Source organism: Meleagris gallopavo, chromosome 14 (assembly GCF_905368555.1).
Source record: "Meleagris gallopavo chromosome 14, MGAL_WU_HG_1.1, whole genome shotgun sequence".
In the NCBI taxonomy this organism is placed as follows: Eukaryota; Metazoa; Chordata; class Aves; order Galliformes; family Phasianidae; genus Meleagris; species Meleagris gallopavo.
In genome coordinates this window covers 6,976,293-6,997,433 of record NC_139417.1, presented here as the reverse complement: position 1 = coordinate 6,997,433, position 21,141 = coordinate 6,976,293, and the positions used below count along the sequence as shown (strand labels likewise).

General features: G+C 36.0%; 1 protein-coding gene across 5 annotated transcripts in view; it reads right to left on the bottom strand.

The window, feature by feature from the left end:
• The window catches only part of CACNA1D (calcium voltage-gated channel subunit alpha1 D), a 168,517-nt gene that overhangs the window by 44,268 nt on the left and 103,108 nt on the right, over positions 1-21,141 (bottom strand). For all 5 annotated transcript variants that reach the window (XM_085236268.1, XM_085236267.1, XM_085236269.1 and 2 more), the window contains 17 exons: positions 20,817-20,977; positions 19,989-20,214; positions 19,572-19,779; positions 18,716-18,836; positions 17,508-17,622; positions 16,729-16,798; positions 16,101-16,170; positions 14,465-14,609; positions 12,582-12,711; positions 10,530-10,589; positions 6,096-6,202; positions 4,933-5,020; positions 4,331-4,438; positions 4,114-4,166; positions 3,685-3,831; positions 2,402-2,603; positions 988-1,146 (listed from right to left, as the gene is read on the bottom strand). In XM_085236268.1, the coding sequence (XP_085092394.1) occupies positions 988-1,146; positions 2,402-2,603; positions 3,685-3,831; positions 4,114-4,166; positions 4,331-4,438; positions 4,933-5,020; positions 6,096-6,202; positions 10,530-10,589; positions 12,582-12,711; positions 14,465-14,609; positions 16,101-16,170; positions 16,729-16,798; positions 17,508-17,622; positions 18,716-18,836; positions 19,572-19,779; positions 19,989-20,214; positions 20,817-20,977 (2,170 nt within the window). The remainder of the gene's footprint in view (positions 1-987; positions 1,147-2,401; positions 2,604-3,684; positions 3,832-4,113; positions 4,167-4,330; positions 4,439-4,932; positions 5,021-6,095; positions 6,203-10,529; positions 10,590-12,581; positions 12,712-14,464; positions 14,610-16,100; positions 16,171-16,728; positions 16,799-17,507; positions 17,623-18,715; positions 18,837-19,571; positions 19,780-19,988; positions 20,215-20,816; positions 20,978-21,141) is intronic.

Here is a 21,141-nt window from a genome sequence, read left to right as displayed (position 1 = left end):
TCTACATCAGGTGACCTTCAGAGAAAGATTTGAGGAGAATGCTGCTCCCACAAAAAAAGGAATATTAGACAAAAGCAATTTTTTTTGAGACTTAGAAGGTTGTTTTTAAATAACATAATCTCATGTCACACCTGCTTAGAAAGCCTGTAGTGTCTTAGTCACAGCAAAACATATTGTGTAGGAGTGATATTTTTAAGAGCATACAGCACCCATGCAAGTCTACCACAAAAAGTAAGTAGGATGGGTATATAAATTGGATTTGAAGATTCTTTTTGTTATCAAACTCTAAAGTACCAAGGGAAAGAAAGAAACAAATTAGAACAACTTGGAAAAGAAGATAAGTGCACCAACTAATGAAAAGCAGTGGATATAATAGTGCAGGAAGAGAAGAAAACATAAACATATACAGACAAAAAAAAAAGCCTGTGCAAAAATACAAAGAAATACACCATATACACAGATATACAGCTAATACCTGAAAACATGTTTGCAATATTATACAATTTTAGACTTGCTCCATGTAAGTTTAAAAAACTTCTAAAGAAGATACAGATATAGATGGTGGAAATATGGGGTAGGACATATATGAAACAAAGACAGAATAAGTACAGGAGTTATTGTGAAGCAATGCTTAAAGACATTGTATACAAGAATATATTAGATAAAAGAATCTAAGAGGATTAGAGAAATGTTTGCTAACAAAAATAGGTTCTTCTTTTCAAATTTTCCTGCACTTGGACTGTCTTGGGAATACACATTTATAAATTTCATAAAGTTACAAGTACCAAATATAGATCAATGAGTTCCATTGGGTTAGGAAGATCAGCACTTAGCTTCAGAGAACTGATGCACAGATTAGCACACATCACAGAAGAGTACTATGATTTTTTTTTTTATTAACAAATTATAAACAAAAGGCAATGCATCTACTACACTCTTCCTTGCAATTCATATCAGTGGCTTCAAAAGAGCTTCTGCTTTTCCTACCTGCATAGCCAGGCAAAGTGTGTTCAGCATGATGAGGACAAACATGATGTATTCAAATCCAGTAGAATTCACCACATACCAGAACTTGTACTGGTAAGGATTTTTTGGAATGTATCTACGAAGAGGACGTGCCTTCAAGGCATATTCCACACACTGACGCTGCAAAAGCAAATACATCAAAAATTGACAGATTATAGCCAAGAGTCAAACAAATGGGAATACAATCAGTGATGAGTGCAAATTGTTAAAAGCAGAGAGAAGCAATGTATCTATTTTACCTACATTTTTAAGTACTTATAAATTAATCAAGTAGCTTACCAACCCTCACTTGGTTACTTACAACTGTACCTAGGCACATACACTACTCAGCTACATGCAAAGAATCAAAGATGAAAATTCTGAAGCATTTCACTTTCACACGGCATACTAGTATACCACAGACCAGATGTATGTATACATGTCTTGTTTATAGTATTAAGTGTACTGATACACATATCATCATATTGTTACCCAACCATCATAATATTAACATACTATACAGAATTCATTTGTCAAGATTCTCAGCTAACAACAATGCTGACTTTTAATTAGTCTTTAAGTTGTACTTAGTCTTTACTAAGTTTTCAATCATTATTGTAACTGCATAGCATAAAATCCTACAGTCTGCAAAATAAATACCAGTGGGTGTTATTCCTATTAGTTGAGATAAACTGATAGGCAGAAACATCATGGATTCACCTCCAGGTTTTAGCACCTAAATCTCCATATAAGTTGGGCCTTCTCCTTGTCTTTTGAAGAATGCTTACAAAAGCTGGCTGTTGGGGCACAAAACACATTACGAATTCTCCCCAGAGTTTCATGCTTAACTACATTAGATGAAGAGTTGCAGTGGAACAAGGGTAGCCAAAAAACCACAACTGATCACTGGCAAGAGTGAAAGGATTAAATAATAAAAGGGGAATATGAGCATCACGTGATTTATTTTTTTTTTTAAATAGAGGAAAAAAGTAGAGTAGAATATTTTGAACACTTCGAACATTTTCAGTCTACTCAGAACACAACTTTTACATATCTATTCTTACTGTAAAATCTACTTCTGCCTATGGATAAACTGTTAAATGCTTGTATTCCTCTTAATGCCATACCAAGAAGTGAGACACTAAGACACTAGCAATCATCACATAATAACCTTCACAACAAAAAGACTGAGATGATTGGTTTACAGAAAGAGGAATATAGAGTGACTTGAGTACCAATTGATGCTATTTATCCAGGCTAATTTTAAAAATTATTTTATTACTAAGATATGTGTTTGATGCCCTTCTCTGGCCCAAAACAGAAAGGAAGCTATTGGTGAATAAATAAATAAAAAAAGAATACTTTCAAAACTTAAGAGTTCATTATGTATTTTAACCTGATTTTTGTCCAGCTCACAGTTCTTGTATTCTTGTTCCCCCTGTTCTTGGAATGTAACAATGACAAAACCAACAAATATGTTCATCATAAAGAAAGCAATAATGATGATATAGATGATGAAAAAAATGGAGATCTCCACTCTGTAGTTGTATACAGGTCCTACGTTCTCGCCATTGGAATCAATGGCTTTGTACAGCAGCCTGGTGGGGGGAAAAAAGTCTTAATTAGCATTAAAATGGCAAAAAAAAAGTAAAATATGCAGACTCAGAGGACAGACTTCAGAAATACCCAACTATTTATTATTGACTTCACTCTGAATACAAGAGTACTTACAAGCGTAACCAAAATAGAAGAAATAATGTTATTTTCTTTTTTCAGTATAATCAAGACAATGACCAACTGGTTGTATTATTTTATTTTTTCACATACAGCTGTCCTGTAAGATTTTATGTACTTAGGCACATTGCCAAAAGCAGCTTGTTCTTCTCAGGTTTTTCTACACAGTGTATAGTTGCTTAGTTTTACAGTAGAAGTTTTACTCAAAGTTCTAAAATTTTAATATTAGTATTATTAACCTTAATGGATAAAGATCAAAAAGAATTGTTACTCTAGTGCTAAAAGAATAGCTTGCTGTAGCAAAAATAACTGAAAGATTAGGAAGCAATCAATATAAATGCAAAAGATTTCACTGATTTGAACACGCACATACAAAAATAATATATTCTGAGATCATACAGTACTTTTAAGTTATCCTATATTGTGTTTGTCACTTTAAGTTGATTTCAGAGACAGAGAGAAGCCAAGTACTATCAATGTGTTCTCAACAGTTGTACATTCCATACCCTGAACCACACTGAAATCATAAAATAAAGATTGAAATCCCATATTGTTGTATTCCTGAATGCAACATTACCCACTTACACACCACAGAATGGAAAATTGCAATTATTGGAATACAATTACTTTGGACTACATATTTTGAGTTCCTTGTAAAGGAAATTTCCCAAAACTTAAGTTGTACTTAAAAATCCACCCTCATTTATTTCTTGTAAATATAGGAATGTAAAAATGAGAACTTTTCCCATTACTGACAAGCGATTGAAGAAATACTAGAAAAAAATGCACAAATTCAGAAGGATAGTAGGTTTATTTCCTTCTATTACTAATACATTTCTACATAATTGCTTAAGACTATTTTGTTGCCCCAGAATACTTAATAAATGATAGAGAATTTTTCTGAAAGATATGTCTTAGTATTAATGTTATGAAGCATTCACTCACGCTGGCCAGCCTTCAAAAGTGGACACTGTGAAAAGGGCCATCATAGCAGACAGAACATTGTCGAAGTTGAAATCACTATTTTGCCAGACCCTCTCTTTGACCATTGGATTATCAACATCCCCATCTTTATAAACAATGTATATCCCCCTGTGGGAAAGGAAACAAACTGCCATTAGTAAAATATTTAATTAGCCCTCAAGTTATACAATTATTTATTCAAAATAATTTATTTTACTCCATCATAAACTTGTTTTATTTCCTTGCTAACCTGTCTTGACTGCCTTTATGTTTTAGAGTTTCCTTCTGGATCTCAAGATGGTAATTCCAATTTATACAAACCTAAATCATTTATCTCATGCCTGCCCTTATCTGGTGCAGTTTACATTACTCAACATATGTGTCACTTTCTTAGCTTAAAAGAGTTCTCACCGGCATTCCTCTGGATTCTGTTTTGCTTCATCAGTGCATTTGTAGAATTTTCCCTACATATAAAACAAAACACAGTAATAAAATGGAGAATATACACAATAAATGCATTTACACTATGACTGCTTCCAAATGAGACCAACCCACCAAGCAGCAAGACACCAAGAATTCAACTCAGTTTTGCTATTCTTGCTGCAGCACTACTTTTGAGTCTGCTCACCTTGAAGAGCTGCACTCCAATACAAGCAAACATGAACTGCAGCAGAGTTGTAACAATCATGATATTACCAATAGTTCTAATAGCCACAAAGACACACTGAACAACGTGCTGGAAAGAAAGAAAGAAAAAAAATATTTTAAACGTAGAACACCTACCACAAGAATAAAAGCTTACTTTATCACATTTAGATCACTTTTTAAAGCCACTGTTTTTGCACTTACAGTATTATACCTGCTATCATAGCTAAGCTCATTTCCAAAATTTGTCCGTAAGTCTGTTGAGACAGACCCATTAACATGTATAGATTAAAATGTACATATGCACTGTAGAATGGCAATGGAGCCGTTTCTGTGACATGTTGGTTCACAACAAGCACCGTGGTCAAATTCTGCTCTCTGTGGCACTGGTTTTCCTCCACATATAAACCACTGGAGCCATGGGCAGAATCTGGCCCAGTATGCTTAAGAATCAGGAACTGATTTATGGGTTTGCACTGTGACCTTTTCCAGGAAATTTTTATTGTGTTAGACTTTTTAACCTGAAGCAGAATTGAGGAATCAGGTCAACAGAAATGTAACTTAGAAAAAGATAAAAATATAAACCTTAAGTCCTTTTGCTCTGTTTATAGCCCTTAGGGGCCTCAAGACTCTCAAAACTCTGAGGATCTTCACAACTGAGATAGCACTCGACCTGGGAAAAAAATAAAAGTTTGTTACTCTTAAGGTAATCAATTTTATTTCTAAGAACAACAATATTCTCACAACTTCCTTATAGATGAAAATTCAAAAAAAGCATCACGACATTGTATACAAGATTTTTTGAAGCACTCCTTCACTGATCTATTGTTAATATTAGAAAATAATAACATCATAAATACTGTAAGAATCATTTTGATATCTGGAGCAACTTGGAAATTAACAGCTTGGAGGCTCATGTGACACAAATACAATTAAGGTTGGTCAGGAACAAATTACTCCCCAGAGTACTTTCTTTTTCGAATGCTGACACCTCATTCAAAAACCTTGTGCAAGTCCTGCAAGTCAATGAATACCTTCATTTCCAACCAACTGGATTTGAAAAGATCTCAATGGGATCACATTTGCTTTCAGCAGCTGTAACAGCAGACAGTCCATTAAAGAACACACTGCAAAACTAAAATCTTGCATAAGTATTGTAACACAAGCAGAACACAGACTGGGAGGGGGCTGACTGACAGCCAGCCCTTGCTCATTTCTGGGTCAGTAAAGGATTCACGGATGATTTAAACAAGGCACAGCTGCTCGCTTAGAGAATCAATAAGCACCTTCTGACTCTGTTATTATGTTCTGCCTGATCCAAAGGAAGCAAAACATCCCTCGTTACCACTTACAGCCCTGATTAAGCTACAACGTCTCTCCCCTTCAAATCCAGTTAGGTTATGTATCCCAGTAGGACAGTACCAAAAGAACAAGGTCATAGAATTAGGCTGTGTATGTCGCAATAACACAAAGGAGGGCATATAAACCTCCAGAAGCCCCAGGAATTCCTTGCTACACAACAGAGTGCTGTGGTGTTCCTCCTTGTTCTCTTAGCAATAGTGGGAAGCAGTGATTTGCTTCCAATCTCTATTAGTATTGAATTACAACTCTCCACATAAAGCATCACCTCCTCCTGTTCCCAGCCTTGACTGCGCCCACACAAAACAGCAGAACAAAAGGAGCTGCAAGACTGATTTCAGTAGAGAACCCCAGAGCAAAAAATAAATTGTTCAGATTGAAATACTTACTGAATACCAAATGACACCAGAGAAACACCCACAACCAGCAAATCCAGCAAATTAAAGTAATTTCTGCAGAAGGACCCTTTATGGAGGAATGCTCCGAAAGCTGTCATCTAAAAACAGAATTGTTTCATGTTTAATCTCTATCTCAATCTATTCACATTGACATTTAGGCTGTTTACAAGACGCCTGCCTAGAGTGTGAATGCATACAACAGTATCACCTTCTAAAAACAACTGAAATTTAAAAAAATACTATGTATGTTTAGTAACTTTTAATTAAATAACAAAAATTCTGCTCAGGAAACATGAGCAAACATGTCAATTGCTTCTGATGCTAACAAATATTGTATTTGTATGTAACTGATTAGGCTGAGCGGATTTCACTGAAGAGGGTGGGCTTTTGATAGAAAAGTGACTACAAGAACCATAAACCTTCCATGCTTACAAAACTGTAAGGTCCAGATTATGACTCCTCATTGTTCCTATTGTCTTGAGAATTAAAGGAGCTGAAAACACACTGCAAAATCCCCAGAGTAAAATCTGGTACAGAAGCCATGCAAAACTGCCACCAGGCAGAGCTACTTTGCTGCCTCCTCCACACAGGAGATGGGTTGAGGCCATCAGTGAGTACCCTGGAAGGTTTTATACAGCATGTTTGCAGTACTGGGGATTCTGATTCCTCTGGGCAGTGGAGCAGCCCATAGACTGCAGTGATAAAGCTGTAGATGACTCTCCTCATAGCAGGGCAGTTGGGCTAGGTGACCTTTACAGGACACTTTCAACTCAAACAGTTTTATGATTCTATGACTCTTTCGTACTAGGCATGAACTGCAATCTCTGAGCATTACTTTCTGCAGGGAATATCGAACATTGCTCTCTCTATTGGGCAATCTCTTCATTTTTCACTTTCTAAGCCTCAATTACAATTAAAGGAACACAAAGTAGGTATCTTGTGAAGAAGCCTGCTTACATTGTCTGCAAGACTCACTAGGAGCCAGTGACAGAGGTTCTATTAATTACGGCTGCAGACACTGGCAGATCTTTTCAGGTACCCCAAAGCTGAGTTTGGCCCCAAATTTATTAGATCCTTGGTATAACTCAGAGGGAATACTAGTTAAAAAAATCCTCAGAAAAAACCTCTTGATCCAACAAGAAGTACAGAATCTGCATGAGCTGAATTTTGCAAATATTTTTTAAATAATTACGGATTATGATTGAAAATGCCGAAACTGGACTTCAATTTAAAATAATTCTGAAAAACATCCAGTTCTCAGTTCAGGCACATGGCTGTAATTTCTTCAGTCTTAAGCACATCTTAAAAAAAGGAGTAATGTCAGCTACTTATTGTTTCCTACAGGTACGGAAAACATCTGCAGATTTTAAACCCATTACTTTCCATTCTGTTCTATTCTGTTCTATTCACCACCACGGAGAGAAAAGATTTCCTCTCCTCTTACAGCATACCATTGCATCTTTCAAAACTGTTCCACAGAGCAGAGGAGAGCCACTGATGGGCATCTCACAGCTCAGGGCATCACTCCTTGTGTGAACGTACTTGTAGGCCTTCTGCATCAGAAATTCTTCAGCTTCACTGAGTTACACATTAGCTGCAAAGGATGCCTTTTGCTTGGAAGAAGCTTTCTCTAGTTGTGTTCAGTACACTAAATATTCCTCAAAATTAGAATAGCAATTCTAGAGCTTTAATATGACCTTCAGAGAGCTAATACATTATATTATAAAATTTTCAATAAATGCCTACTTCTTTCACTTCCAGTAGTATAGAGTATGACTAAACAAATTAAAATCAGTGGGAATTAAGAACTAAAATAACCTTCAATAAAAGCCTACATCAATCTACAGATACTCATTCACATTCTAGTATGCAATCAATGCTTAATGTAAAGACTCTCACAAAAGTTAAGACATTTTTGACCTAAAAACTCAGTTGAAGTACTCATCATCCTGTCTTTATATGGAGACCCAGACTTCCATCAGTATAAATCCCAGCAAAATTATTTTACCCTTTGCACAGGTCAAGACCATAGCAAGTCCTAGGGCAAATGCAAGGCAGTCAGCACCACTCCTGTTGCTCTCTTCCTCTTGCCACACCAGTGGGGACTAGTTTAGATGGCAAAGGGATTAGCACAAGTGGGGCAAGGTTAAAAGCGCAAGGCCCCAACCGGCCCTTAGTTTGACACATTCACACTCCCCAAGTACTGCAAACAGGATGGTAAGCTGGATTTGAAACTATGTAGGGATTACATAAGAGAATTCTTAAATGCTTTAAACAGTTATTGCAGCTTTTCTGGTATTCATAACCTCCCTCATAACCTCAACACCACATAAAGTGTAAATCCTTACGTCTGCAGAGCAGTCAGTAAAGCAGAGCACAGGGAGAACTCACCATGTGTTGTGAATTATTTTAATGCTTCTTTTTAGCACTTGATAACATTGCTCCCATTATCTTTGTTTTGGTTTCACATACTTTTTGGCTGGAAATCAAGAACTGCTATTGTTCCTATAGATCTAATCTTGAATTTGCATCCTACAGAACTCACACAGCTGCTGGTATGACAGATACTATGAAAAGCACAGCACAGAAAGCAACAGGGGAAATGTGGAGGGCTCCAGCCAGGAGCAAGCAAAGCCAGTGTCTGAGACATGTTAGTAAAGCAGGCATTGTACGTGAATCTGCCATTTGCTGACTGTCCACTGAATTTTTTATGGTACCATTTATTTTCCTCTATAAAGACATGCGAGTACACTGCCAGGCAGAGTTTCCTGCAGTTAGTGCAGTCAGGAACATCAACATGTTTTTCTATGATGGGGCTTCTTGTTTCTTTTTATTACTTAACAATGCCGGATTTCAGAAGTTCATGCTCCAGTGCTTCCTACTTCCCTTGAATAACTTAATGTCAGAATCTTTTGCAGTCAGTGAGAATATTTCTCTTCTTAGCACATCTAGTTATGTTTGTATATGCCATGCTTTGTAACTCCTCTGTCTGTACAGAGACAAATTGGAACTACAGGAGCTATACAACCTGCTGCTCAGAGCAGGTAGCTGGTCTACCAACTCTTCTGCTGTACAAATGGTGCTAACGTATTTATTATGGCTTCTCAATTTCCTCTAATTTGGCCTCTCTCTTGATGTGAAAAATCGAGACTTTTTTTTTTATAACACAATAAATATTATAAAAGCAACCAATTTTTAGCAAGCTCCTCACTGCTGAAAATGAGAAGGGATTAAATTGAAGTCTGAGAATATTCACAAGCATAAAAATAGTCTACTACTTACAACACAGCTTATCTTGTAAACAGCCCAAATATTGCATCAATTAGTATTAAACAAATTGCATAGTGAAGAGTATGCACAGCAATATGAGCAAAAGCTGGGAGAAGAGATTTTGTTAAGCTTAATCCTCAACTAGAAATGCAAAGTTTATGTACAGATTCTTAGTGTACCAGTGTATGGATTGGGGTTACTCAAAGAAAAAGTTAGACTGAATATGCACTGATTTAACTTTTAAAAATCATATGTAAGTTTCTGGAAAAAACATTTCACAAATTTCCAAAAAAAAAGAAAAAAAAGAATTATTTTATTCAGCAGTTTCCTACACATGAATCCAACCCTCAGTTATAGAGCTTCTTTGTCTGAGTAAGCTCCATATACGTTCTGAGTAACCCCAATAGATAATCTTAATTATCAGTACACAAACTGTACATTAAAATGCCATTTTTGAACTCATGCATGGGTAATACATTTAAGCAAGCATATTTATGCCTTTCTGTGTATTTAAATGTATGCCCAAGATAAGATAAATGAAACGTATCTTAGTATATAGATAGATAAATGCAAGATATCTTGCAAGTCCTATTGCAAGAAAATAGTTATCTATTTTAGCTCTGTGAGTATAGTTCAGCAAGAGAAATGAGAAATTACATGCTCCCTCCTTACAAGACTGATCAACTCTTTTGGAAATGCCAGAGCAGGGAGAAGGAAAAGCTCATGCGCAGTGAATTATTTTTCCCTTTTCTGACAACTGTAAGTTTAAAAAGGGTAAAAAATGAATTACTAAATTAATGTAATGATAAAAAAATCATCTTCTACATGCATCCAATGGTAAAAAAAATAACCAATCAAAACTATGAGAAATTGTCAAATTAAAAATTCCTCTGGTTGAAAAAAAGTTTAGCTTTGATCGCTTAGAGAAAAGGCGAAGAACACTTCAAGTGCCTTTTCTTGGCAGGTGACACACAAGGAAAATCCTTTTAAACAAACTTCCTTTGAAAACCTGTTACCTTCAAAATGATCTCAAATGTAAACATACTAGTGAAGACATAATCTGCATACCCTAGGATCTGGAAGGTAAACAAAAAGTTACAAACATTATTGCTAAAGCTGCTTTTGAGCTAACAAGGATCAATAACAATGCATTACCTTTAACAGGATTTCAACAGTAAAGATGGCTGTGAAAGCATAGTCAAAGTAACCAAGTATCTGCAAGGTATAATATGTGCCACAGTAAGAAATTCAACTATTAATACGTTTTTACAGTTTATACCACATGTACAACAACACCTGAATTTATAGAAACAGGTAGATTGGGAATTAAATCAATATAGTTTAAAATTCCAGCTATTGTGCAACAGTTTATATTTACTTAAAAAATTATCACATGCCACCACATCTAGATATGAGATTTTACCACTCAGACCCAGTGAGACTTTCAGTTTTTTCAGACCTTCCCCTATTGGCTTTCACAGGTACCTGCTTCAGATTTTCACAGAGATGCATAATCTTATGCAAGAAACGTTTAGTAGTAGTATGCGTTTGTTATTAGTAAGTCATTTTGATGTTGTTGTTCCCATATAGACTGAGCCAGAGTATGACAAAGTACATTAATGAATAACTAAACTAATTAAAACCAGCACTGCAGCTTTGTATTATTTTTTACTTGGAAGACACAGCAGTTCTTTATTTGCAGGAAATTTAGAGCACACACCAGTAATTTAGTGACATGCAAACTTTTAAAAATATCACAGATGTGATATTGATTTCACAGTTGTCAATAGGAATTGTGCATACATATTTCAATGGAACTGGGATTTCACCCTTTCAAAGTGGAAGTATTGCTAGCAACCAATTTAGTCACAGACATACACTGCAGTACTGTGTTAGTTTAGTTTCAAGGATCCAGCAGTTCACCTAGAAAACAGGTGAACACAGAGATGTTTCCTGTGGTGCAACGGCTAAAAAAATGAGAAGGAGAAATAAAATAAAGAGGCAACACACAACGGACATATTGCTATAAGACCGAAAGAAATCTTTTTTCTTCCCATGTTCCACTGACGATCACATCCTTCCATCCCTTGCCGTGGCTGAAAAGAAGAGTCAGATAAAAAAGCTGTTCAACAAAAATTAGTCAGTAAGGAATTTGTTTTAGAATTAAAGAATGTATTTAAAGCAATTCTTGCTTGTTAAACTTGTGTTTTCATGCTTTTACTGTCATGAATTTTATCAGATACACCTAACCTGAGACTCATCAGGATGTTCAGCTCTCATGTTTGCATGTGACTTGATCCAACGTGCTGTCCTTTATCCTGGAATTTTATCATGCTAGCACAGCTACAAACAACATGATCTTCATTAACGAGCCAACATGGGATATCCAACATAAAAAGCACAGGACTGAGTAGAAGCAATCGTATTTGCAGAAAAGATAACATGAACTAACACTCACCAGAAAGCCATGCTACTGAACTTGAGTGCCAACTGGAATAAGCAGAGGCTACTCTCGTGGAAATATAACAGTGAACTCTTCAAATCATACTTTTCAGTACTTTCTGAGTCTTCCAAATACCAACTCACAAAGTCAATGCTAACCTCTTCCATTCAATACACAGACATTCAATAATGAGTTCCTTCCCTTGCCAAGCTGCCCAGCTGAAGGCTTGTTTGGTTTGGTGGTCTGTTTTTTGACATTATGAGTTCAATTTTCAAGCATTTTTTTTTTTCCACCATGGAAGACTAAACAAAAGTGTGTTTCCCAACTAATTGCTCTGGTAACTTTAGTACTGGAACATCTACTGATCCAGAAGGCCCATCTTTCTAGTAAGAGGTTTTCCTCTAACTCCATGGCTAGCCTGCAGATCAACATACATGTAAGATAGGGGAGATCTGACAGTTCTGTCCAAATCCCCACAAAGCAGTTCAATCATAACTAATCAGAAGCATGCACAACTCACGATAACTTGAGAAGCCTTCTCCCCCCAGTGCAAAATAGTTGTACTACCTATGATTCTCCATCCAAAAACCTACTTGCCTTTGAAAGATTTATGTTTTTTACAACAAAAAAAAATGCAAATGTTTGACTTGGAAAAAGAAAAGGAACATTTCTTCAGTTGAAAATTAAAAACGAGGCACTAGTCCTGAAGGTTTATTATTCTATGAGGATATATTTATCTCCAGATACAAAATTGATAGGCTTACATTATTTCGAAATGAGTGGCTGCGGATCGGATCTTCTGCTGCTAGGGAAACACTGCTCAGCATGATGAAGACAAGGATGAGATTGGTAAAGATGTGGTGATTGATGAGCCTGTGGCATCCCACTCGAATTCTGCAGAAGAGATTCAAAAATGTACCACATGTGCAAATAGAATTCACCAGATGGCTAATATACAACATGTTTTCTATTACTCTGCCAAAAATGACAGATCTGGGAAACCATCAGCAGTTAAAACATGGTGTAAACGCTGAAGCTCTTGCTCCCTCTTATGTAAAAACTTAAATAAATTCAAAATCCAGTCCCGCAGTTGTGAAGGTGCACTTATCAAAAGAATAAGGGAGATAACTTCCCAGATTATGAATGCCATTACAAATTCCAGTGTTTATACCACTGTACATGTAGATAGATACCAATGTCAAATGCCAAATATTAAGGTTATTCAGATCCCAACTGTTACTTGTTATTAAAGCTGTTGAAAATATTAATTTGGTGAGATGTGTTTAGGTTTAGAAATCTTCTTGTGTTACTTGAAGACTCCGATCAAATAATAATTTCCCTCAAAGATTCTATTTGGCAGAATTATAGAAGCAGTGTGTGCTGAAGATTATAGAGCTGCTAGCATTCAGACAAATACGAAGTGGGATTGCATTTATGCTTACAGTCACTGAACCCAAAGTCAATGAGCTATAGTGCTACTGAGCACTTCACTGGAGTTGGTCCACAATTAAACTGGCAAAATGGCAGAATCTTGTTCATAACTGACTAACACTAAAGTTGTTTGAAATATTCTTCTGAAGAATCATCAGTTTCTCAGAGGAAATTTGTTCTTTTAAGTAGATGATTTCAGTACAGTATATCTCAGTTAAGCAAGATAGAGAATTTGCCCTGAAAAACCACATAGAATTACTTGAGAATAAAAGGAAATTGACATGTTCAACAAACCTAATGTATATGCATTCATCACATGTTCTTCAAATTACCAGTTTAAATAGATATCTCTCTAGTCTGTAAAAAAATTCTGAGTATTAGATAATCCACACAATCAGTAAGATACAAGCCCAAAATATCAGGCTTGTATCATCCTTTAATCTTATCTGTGAAGACCTCTGCTATGGAGTAAACAAGTTTCTCTTGTACAAATGACTTTTAAAAGCCCTGCTATGACTGCCCCTGAAATTGCTATACCTGAATGTAACAGCTATCTTCAGTCCTGTAGGAACTGAATTCCATTCACTTGTTCACTTCCATCTAACCAATCAGTAACAACTTCTACTGACTGCTGAAGCTTGCTTTCCTCATCACTATAAAATCTGCAATGCTCTGGAGTTAGATTGAGTGGTGAAAGATTTCAATTTCCTCCAAAATCTAACTACTCTTGTTTCTGACTTTTTAAATAATTTGTCAGTTTTAGTTTTAATCTGGAAAAACACTGTCAACTGAAAGGATACAAACCTCCTTCCTCCTTCTTGTCTCTTACATTTTTCCTCATTCCTCACTCTCACTGCTACAAAAACATGCCATTCTTCCCACGCTTTCTAGGAATTCTACCTCATGCAAAAATCCTCATAGTTCATGTTCAGATCTTTTATATCCAGTGACTAAGAGAATAGCTGGCTAGTAGACATTAAAAGGTACTTTTCAGACCTATGCAGGCTTCATAGTCAATACACAAAAAATACTATAATCTTTGACAGTGGGAGGCAAATTAATGTATTTAACAAATTATTTTTATTTATCAAGTCCCTTAGAAACCAATTCCTATCTTGCTGCAGATATTGCTGTTCTATCCGTACACTCAGTGCAAGGAGACCTACTCCTTCACCACTGGAAGAGCTAAAGGAGAATATTCCAGAATGATATTTACGGATTGGTGCTGCTGAAAATGAAGAAGGCACTCCCTTCAGGGATCGGTGTTATCTTCTCCTTCATATTTAGTTCTGATATTCTACGGGGACGTGGGCCTGCTGGTACCTCAGGTTCATCCTCCTCATCTTCTTCATCTTCACCTACTATAAATTAAGCGTTTATTTTACTAAAAATAAAAAGGATTAATTTTTTTCATAACAATATAAAATTGTATTATATACAATTCAGTGTTTTATCAATTTCAATAACAATTTATCAATTTCATAGCAATATAAAACTGTATTAATATATATACACAGCTTACACAAAAAATTATATTTACATAGCTTTATATCACATCTACCGTATATTACATACCACAGCTTTAAACATCCATGAAAAAATGTGAATAAATCTATGAATATTCAGAGGGCAGACAGGTTTTACCACAGAGAACTGAAAGAGTTCATAGATGTTATAGCTGTATCCCTCTCAATACTTTACCAAAGGTCTTGGGAGTCTCGGGAGATCGCTGAGGACTGGAAATAGTGTTATATATAGCGTCATCTAAAAGAAGGATCATAGAGAATGAAGCTATGTCTGGCTGGGGTCAGATTCCAGGGCCAGTCCTGTTCACACTTTTATCAATGATCTGGATGCAGGATTGGAAAGCATCCTTAGAAAGTTCACTAATGATACAAAAAGTGGGAGGAGGTGTTGAACCTCCAGTAGGACAAGAGGTCTTGCAGAGAGATCAAGATAGACTAGAGCATTAGACAATCAGCAAATAGCATGAAGTTCAACAGAGGTAAGTGCCAAGTTCTACACTTGAAATAGTAGAGTCTGGGAGATGAATGGTTGGAGAGCAGCCAGAAAGGTATCTGGGGGTAGTAGGTGACTGCAGGCTCAGAATGAGCCAGCTATGTGCCCTGGCAGCCAAGCGAGTAAACCATGTTCGCAAACATAGCATAGCCAGCTGGTCAAAAGAGGTGATTCTGACATAGCCTTGGTGCAGCCTCACTTTGAATAATGCCTGTGCTCTGGGCTACACAATATAAGAAATGCTGGATGATCTTGAAAGCATCCAGAGGAGGGCAACAAAGCTGATAAAAAGACTGGAGGGCGTGTTCTGTGAGGAGAGGCTGAGGACTCACACCCCCTCCTCCTGTGCCAGAAGCCCCACACAAGCTCAAACTCTATAAGCCCATCCCTGAGCTGTATTGTAAGACTCTGTGCAGTTTGGTCAACAAGCAATCCAATGGTGAGATAAAAACAGATTTCTGTAATAGGTGTTGAAACAATCAGAATGGATTTTTAGATAGAGGTGTTTGCTGGACTGGAAGATACTGAGATAATAGTGACTGAACACCTTCAGCCCTGGAAAGTCTTTTTACTGCCGAACATTTTAGAATTAGCCTTCACATCCAGGTTACTATTAGCACAAAAGCCTTCAGGCTCACAATATTAACCCTCATGTTTATACTCTTAAGAGAGCTAAAGAAAAATGTTGTACTTAGCAACTTAGAGGCCCATTTATCCACTGATAACAGAATGCAGCTTCATTGACTTCAAAGGAGCTGATTCAGAGAGAGCAGATTATGATATTTTAGCTAACAAATTTAAATGTTTTTGTCTTTGGACTGGTATTCACATACCTGGTACATCACAGGGTGGATAAGGATCTTTATCTTCATCCTCTCCTTCTCCATATTCAGCAATTGTAACCTATGGCCATGAAAGAGGAGAAAATAGTTTTCAGTAGAGCTTTGCATACAGAGTTTAACAGAAGGCAGAACAAGTAAGACTCTGAAATCAAGAAAGTCATGCCCATATTTAGCCTGATCTTTTAAAACAGGATAAACCTGAGAAGAGAGAAGAACTGACATTTTAATATATATATTTAAAATATAATTTTCTATAACATCCGTATTCTTTTAGCTGTGCAAATTATAATCACAATATGACCAACAGGTTTGGTAAAAATCACTAATAATGGTTGAAAATTCAACTAAGAATTCATCTTTTACTAATTTCTTCCACTGGATTTACCAGGCAAAATACATTCAGAGATCCTACAGGAATGACAAATTTGACCTTCCCTTCTTTGGATATTAAAATCAAAAGGATTTTCTGGGCTAACAGATTCTGCAAAGATGCCAAGCATCAGAACTGCTTCCTTTCCCTGGAAAAAAATGTGCAGATGATGACTTCATAAAAGAAATCACATAAAGAATAGCAGGCCTGAATTCCTTCCTAAAAAGATATATTTTTAAAAATAAACACCTTACTATCCTTGGGCTTCTTTTGGTCACCTTCTGACTTCTCACTTTTTTTATTTTCCAGACTCTCTTTTCTAGAAAATACAAACAAGCAAAAAACAATTACAATGCAAATCACATAAGGACAGGAGGTTTAGAATGAATTATAAGCATATTTTTAAAAGTTGAGTACACATAAAAACATACAGTCAAAAATTTAAGCGATATTTAAAGTGATTTGCACAGAAGCAGTCGTCAAAGTAATAAAATCTACTGCATTTGAACACACTTGATCCATTTCAAACATTACCACTTTGAATTTAACTGCAGAAGTTAATCACTAAAAAATTCAATGCATGATCATTACTCCTTTCTAGATGGATAAAATGTGCTCTTGGACTCAAATAACTTGCATTGATAAGCAGTACTAATCTTGAGGAAAGGTCTTCTTCTTGCCTGTATAAGGCCTACAGAACTGATTCCAAATGTCTTTTTCTCTGGCAAGAGCAGATACATTCCTGTTCTAATTGTACAATAAATCCTACAGTTGTGATGTTTAAACATCAGTTGGCTTATCATTCTCTCCTTAGGTCATCCTATTTTCCCAATCACTAGCCAACTTTTATCTAAAATCATTCTAACTGGGTCTTACTTTAATGTCAAGGTAAATTCTGTCCTGTGTTTCCAAAGTCCAATAAATTTTGCAAACAGCGAGGTCATCTATGCAAGAAAGAATTACAGGAAAAAACTTATTTCTCTCCTCCTCCCTTCTCTTGCTCATTCATCACGCCTAAGCTGTTTTACCTTGCATTCTTTTTCCTTTCCTTTTCTTCTGCTTCTTCTTTCTGAGCAGTATTTAGACTTTCAGCATCTGCCAAGTTATCCACAGCAATGGCCAAGAAGACATTTAGCAAGATATCTATTTCAAATCATTTTAAGGACATTATGTCTTACAGCACTTTGTTTATCAGTATTATCAGTATAAACACTGACAATGTGAGAGAAATAAATCCCATGTTCCCAACCTTAAGTGTAGAGACGGGTGATGTTGGAATGTAGTGCAAACAACACTCACTTAACAGAACAGAATAATACTCGGTGTAAAACCAGCCAAGATCCAGCAGGATCACTGATTTTAAAATAATGGAACACTTGCTATTTGTTTGTTTTTAAATAAAATGAAACTTAACTTTATGTTAGCCTGAGCATGCTTCAAATACAAAACATCGTCTTTTGAAAGTCAAGAATGTTCGGGCATTTTGAAAAATTTATTTCTATAATGCTCTGTTTTCTGTGTCTATGAAAATCTACATCGAATTTTGTACTTCAGTCTGTATCAGTTACGCACAAATACTGATATAAGTACAGTGTAGTACAGAAAATAGAATGCTTTTGCCCTTTTATTACCTCCTGATCTTTTAAGAATTTAGGAGAATGACACTAGTTTCTGTTGCTATATGGGACCAAGGGATTATTTCCAGCATACAGAAGTCAGGGAAGGGGAGTGCTTCAGAAGACTTAATCCTAGCTGACTCAATATTTCTCCTTGTCAACTTCTCTCATCTGGTCCTTGCAGTGGATCACTGGCTCCATTGTCGATATGTGTCAGACCTAACAAGATCTATACAAAGCATCAAAAAGATGAACAGGAAATTACTGTCATAGAGATCAAACTACATCCATTCATTTTGAGGAGAGATATCAAAAAGAGACAAGCAGGTGGAACAAGGTTGTTTTCCCATTGAAGGAAGAATAAAATATTTTTTTTGTTGTTCCTACCACTGTAGTAGTTGGAGATGCACTTAGAGATTCCTGGAATCTCATTCATCAGGGAATGTAAAAAAGAGAATTGCTCCATGAAGTCAATTCAAAGGACTGAGCACGTGCAGAATGAGCATGCACATCCATTGCAACTTAATCTCCTGTGGAGAAATCATGCTTGTGCCCCTGGCATGGTTACACCCTTACACACAGTTCTATTTGGAGATGTTTCCATGAAGCACAAAGGATACAGTTACCACAGATGAAGAGGATAATGAAATATATGCAGACTATCATGCCTGAAGATGATGGACCACCATATGCCATTATGCCATCATACATAACAGCATTCCAGTCTTCACCTGTTAGAATCTGAGAAGCAAATATATTATTAATAACTCATCATCAAAAAGAACAGTAGAAAACTATGTTTCCTGTGCCCAAAATACACAATAAAGCTAACTTTCTGTATACAAAAACTACTAGTGAGGAGATAGGAAGCAGATACAGCGTTGAGTCTTACAGTGCCTGCCTTAAACATTCACCTACAATATCTGAAACCAAACACTGTGGTAATGTGCAACGTCTGCAAAGCTGAACATGGAAATGGTTAGAAAGATGGAACTGATTAGTCTGATCTCTAATCTTTAAAATAGTAATAAACCTGATAGTGTCTCTTTAAACTTATTTCTATATTATAGTAACTGATATAAATCCATTTGCAAATATGCCCTCTAACAATGCATCTCAATTTTCCCACAGGTAAAAGCTGAACTTTTATATAGTTAATGAAGTTAAAGGAAACAAATTAATAAAAATAAGACAACGTGCCACCTCTTTTTCTAAGTGTAAATTTGATGGACAAAAGAGATTTAATTTTGTGAAGTAATATGACAGCTATGTTGCATAGATAGATCAAATAAGACATGAAACAAATGGTACAAATGGTGCAGAATTACCCGAGTACTGAATTCAATGAACAGAATGCTACTTGAAGTAAACTGAATAAATAGTATTTGTGATTTTGCTTTCGGGCAACATGATCACTTAAACAGTTCTGCTGATCATCAAAGATAAAATGTTTCATAGGGGATGAAAGACAGTTACCTGGAATACAGTTAAAAGAGCTTGTGGAAAATTATCGAAGGTGCTCCGTTTTGTTTGAGTTTCATCAAAATTAAATTTGCCTCCAAACAGCTGCATTCCAAGCAACGAGAAGATTATGATGAAGAGGAAAAGCAGAAGCAACAGTGAAGCAATGGACTTCATTGAGTTTAACAAGGATGCTACCAAGTTGCTCAGGGATGCCCAGTGCCTATAAATTAAAATGCGTGTGTTAACACACACCGAAAACAAAACAAAAACAAAAACAACAACCAAAAAAAAAACATAACAAAACCAACCAACCAAAAAAAACAACCAACCAAAAGAACAGTAAAAGAGCAGTGCATGATGAAGTATTACAAAAGAATTGCTGATCACCCTTCAGCTATCCCTAAAGTTAGCAGTATTAGTTAATCTTACCTTGTTACTTTAAAAATACGCAGGAGACGAACACAGCGAAACACTGAAATTCCAAGGGGTGACATAATTTCCAACTCCACCAAAATGGTTTCAACAATGCCACCACAAACAACGAAGCAATCAAAGCGGTTAAAAAGAGAAACAAAATAAGCCTGTAGACCCAAGCTGTACATCTTTACTAACATTTCACAGGTGAACAAAGCCAGAAGAACTTTATTTGCGATATCTGGAACAAAATATTAAAAAAAAAAAAAATAACATGATATTTCTCATAGCTTCCATTTTCATTTTAACATCTTAATACTATACTTTCTATAAGGCCTATTGCTTAAAAAGGAAGAAACGAATAATTTTATTAATTTCACTTTTTTTTTTTTTTTTTTTTTTTACTTCGGACAGTATTTGTTGCTTAACGTGACATCAGTTACACAAGGATGCCAACCTTCCTGCCAACCTAAGTACTAGTTGTTTTTCCAACATGTTGGGTACTTCATGGCTGCTCAATTCACAACTTGAGTCCACACTAAAAATTGAACAATGCAGCCCAGTGTGTGCTGTGCCAATCACCATTTTCTTCCTCACCTTTCAAGCATGATTTAACAACAAAAGTACAGGTATTTGCAATTTAGTATCGTCCATTCTTTTGCTGATATGCAATTCAGCTGTGTTATGGAAACGAAAATCTAATACAGTCAATCATTTCTTGCATTGCCTTTTGGGTGGGCTGAATATCTTCAGGACAGCAACAAACAAAATGACAAAGTATGAAAGATATACAGAATGCAAGTATCCACAGTTACAAACAGGACAAATATTTTTTGTCTGTACCTTGGATCTGGGTCAGCCAGTCAGGTTGGTTATAATGTTCTGATGAGATAGTTAATGTGTTCAGAAAGACCAAGACAATAACAAGCCAATAAAACGTGACAGATTTTACTGCAGCTCTACATTTTCTTCGATTAAATCGATTCCAGCGACGCCAGCGTCGACTGAAAGTTCAAATAAAAGTAAATTTTTATTATACAGAAAATGCATGTCAACTTAAGGAGGGTTTCATCTCTGAAGAAGTATAGTGCAAGTATACACGTGTGAGTAGGTGCATTATTCCTCTTTTAGATTTTGTTGAGTGTTTTTAAAAGTAAACCACATCTTT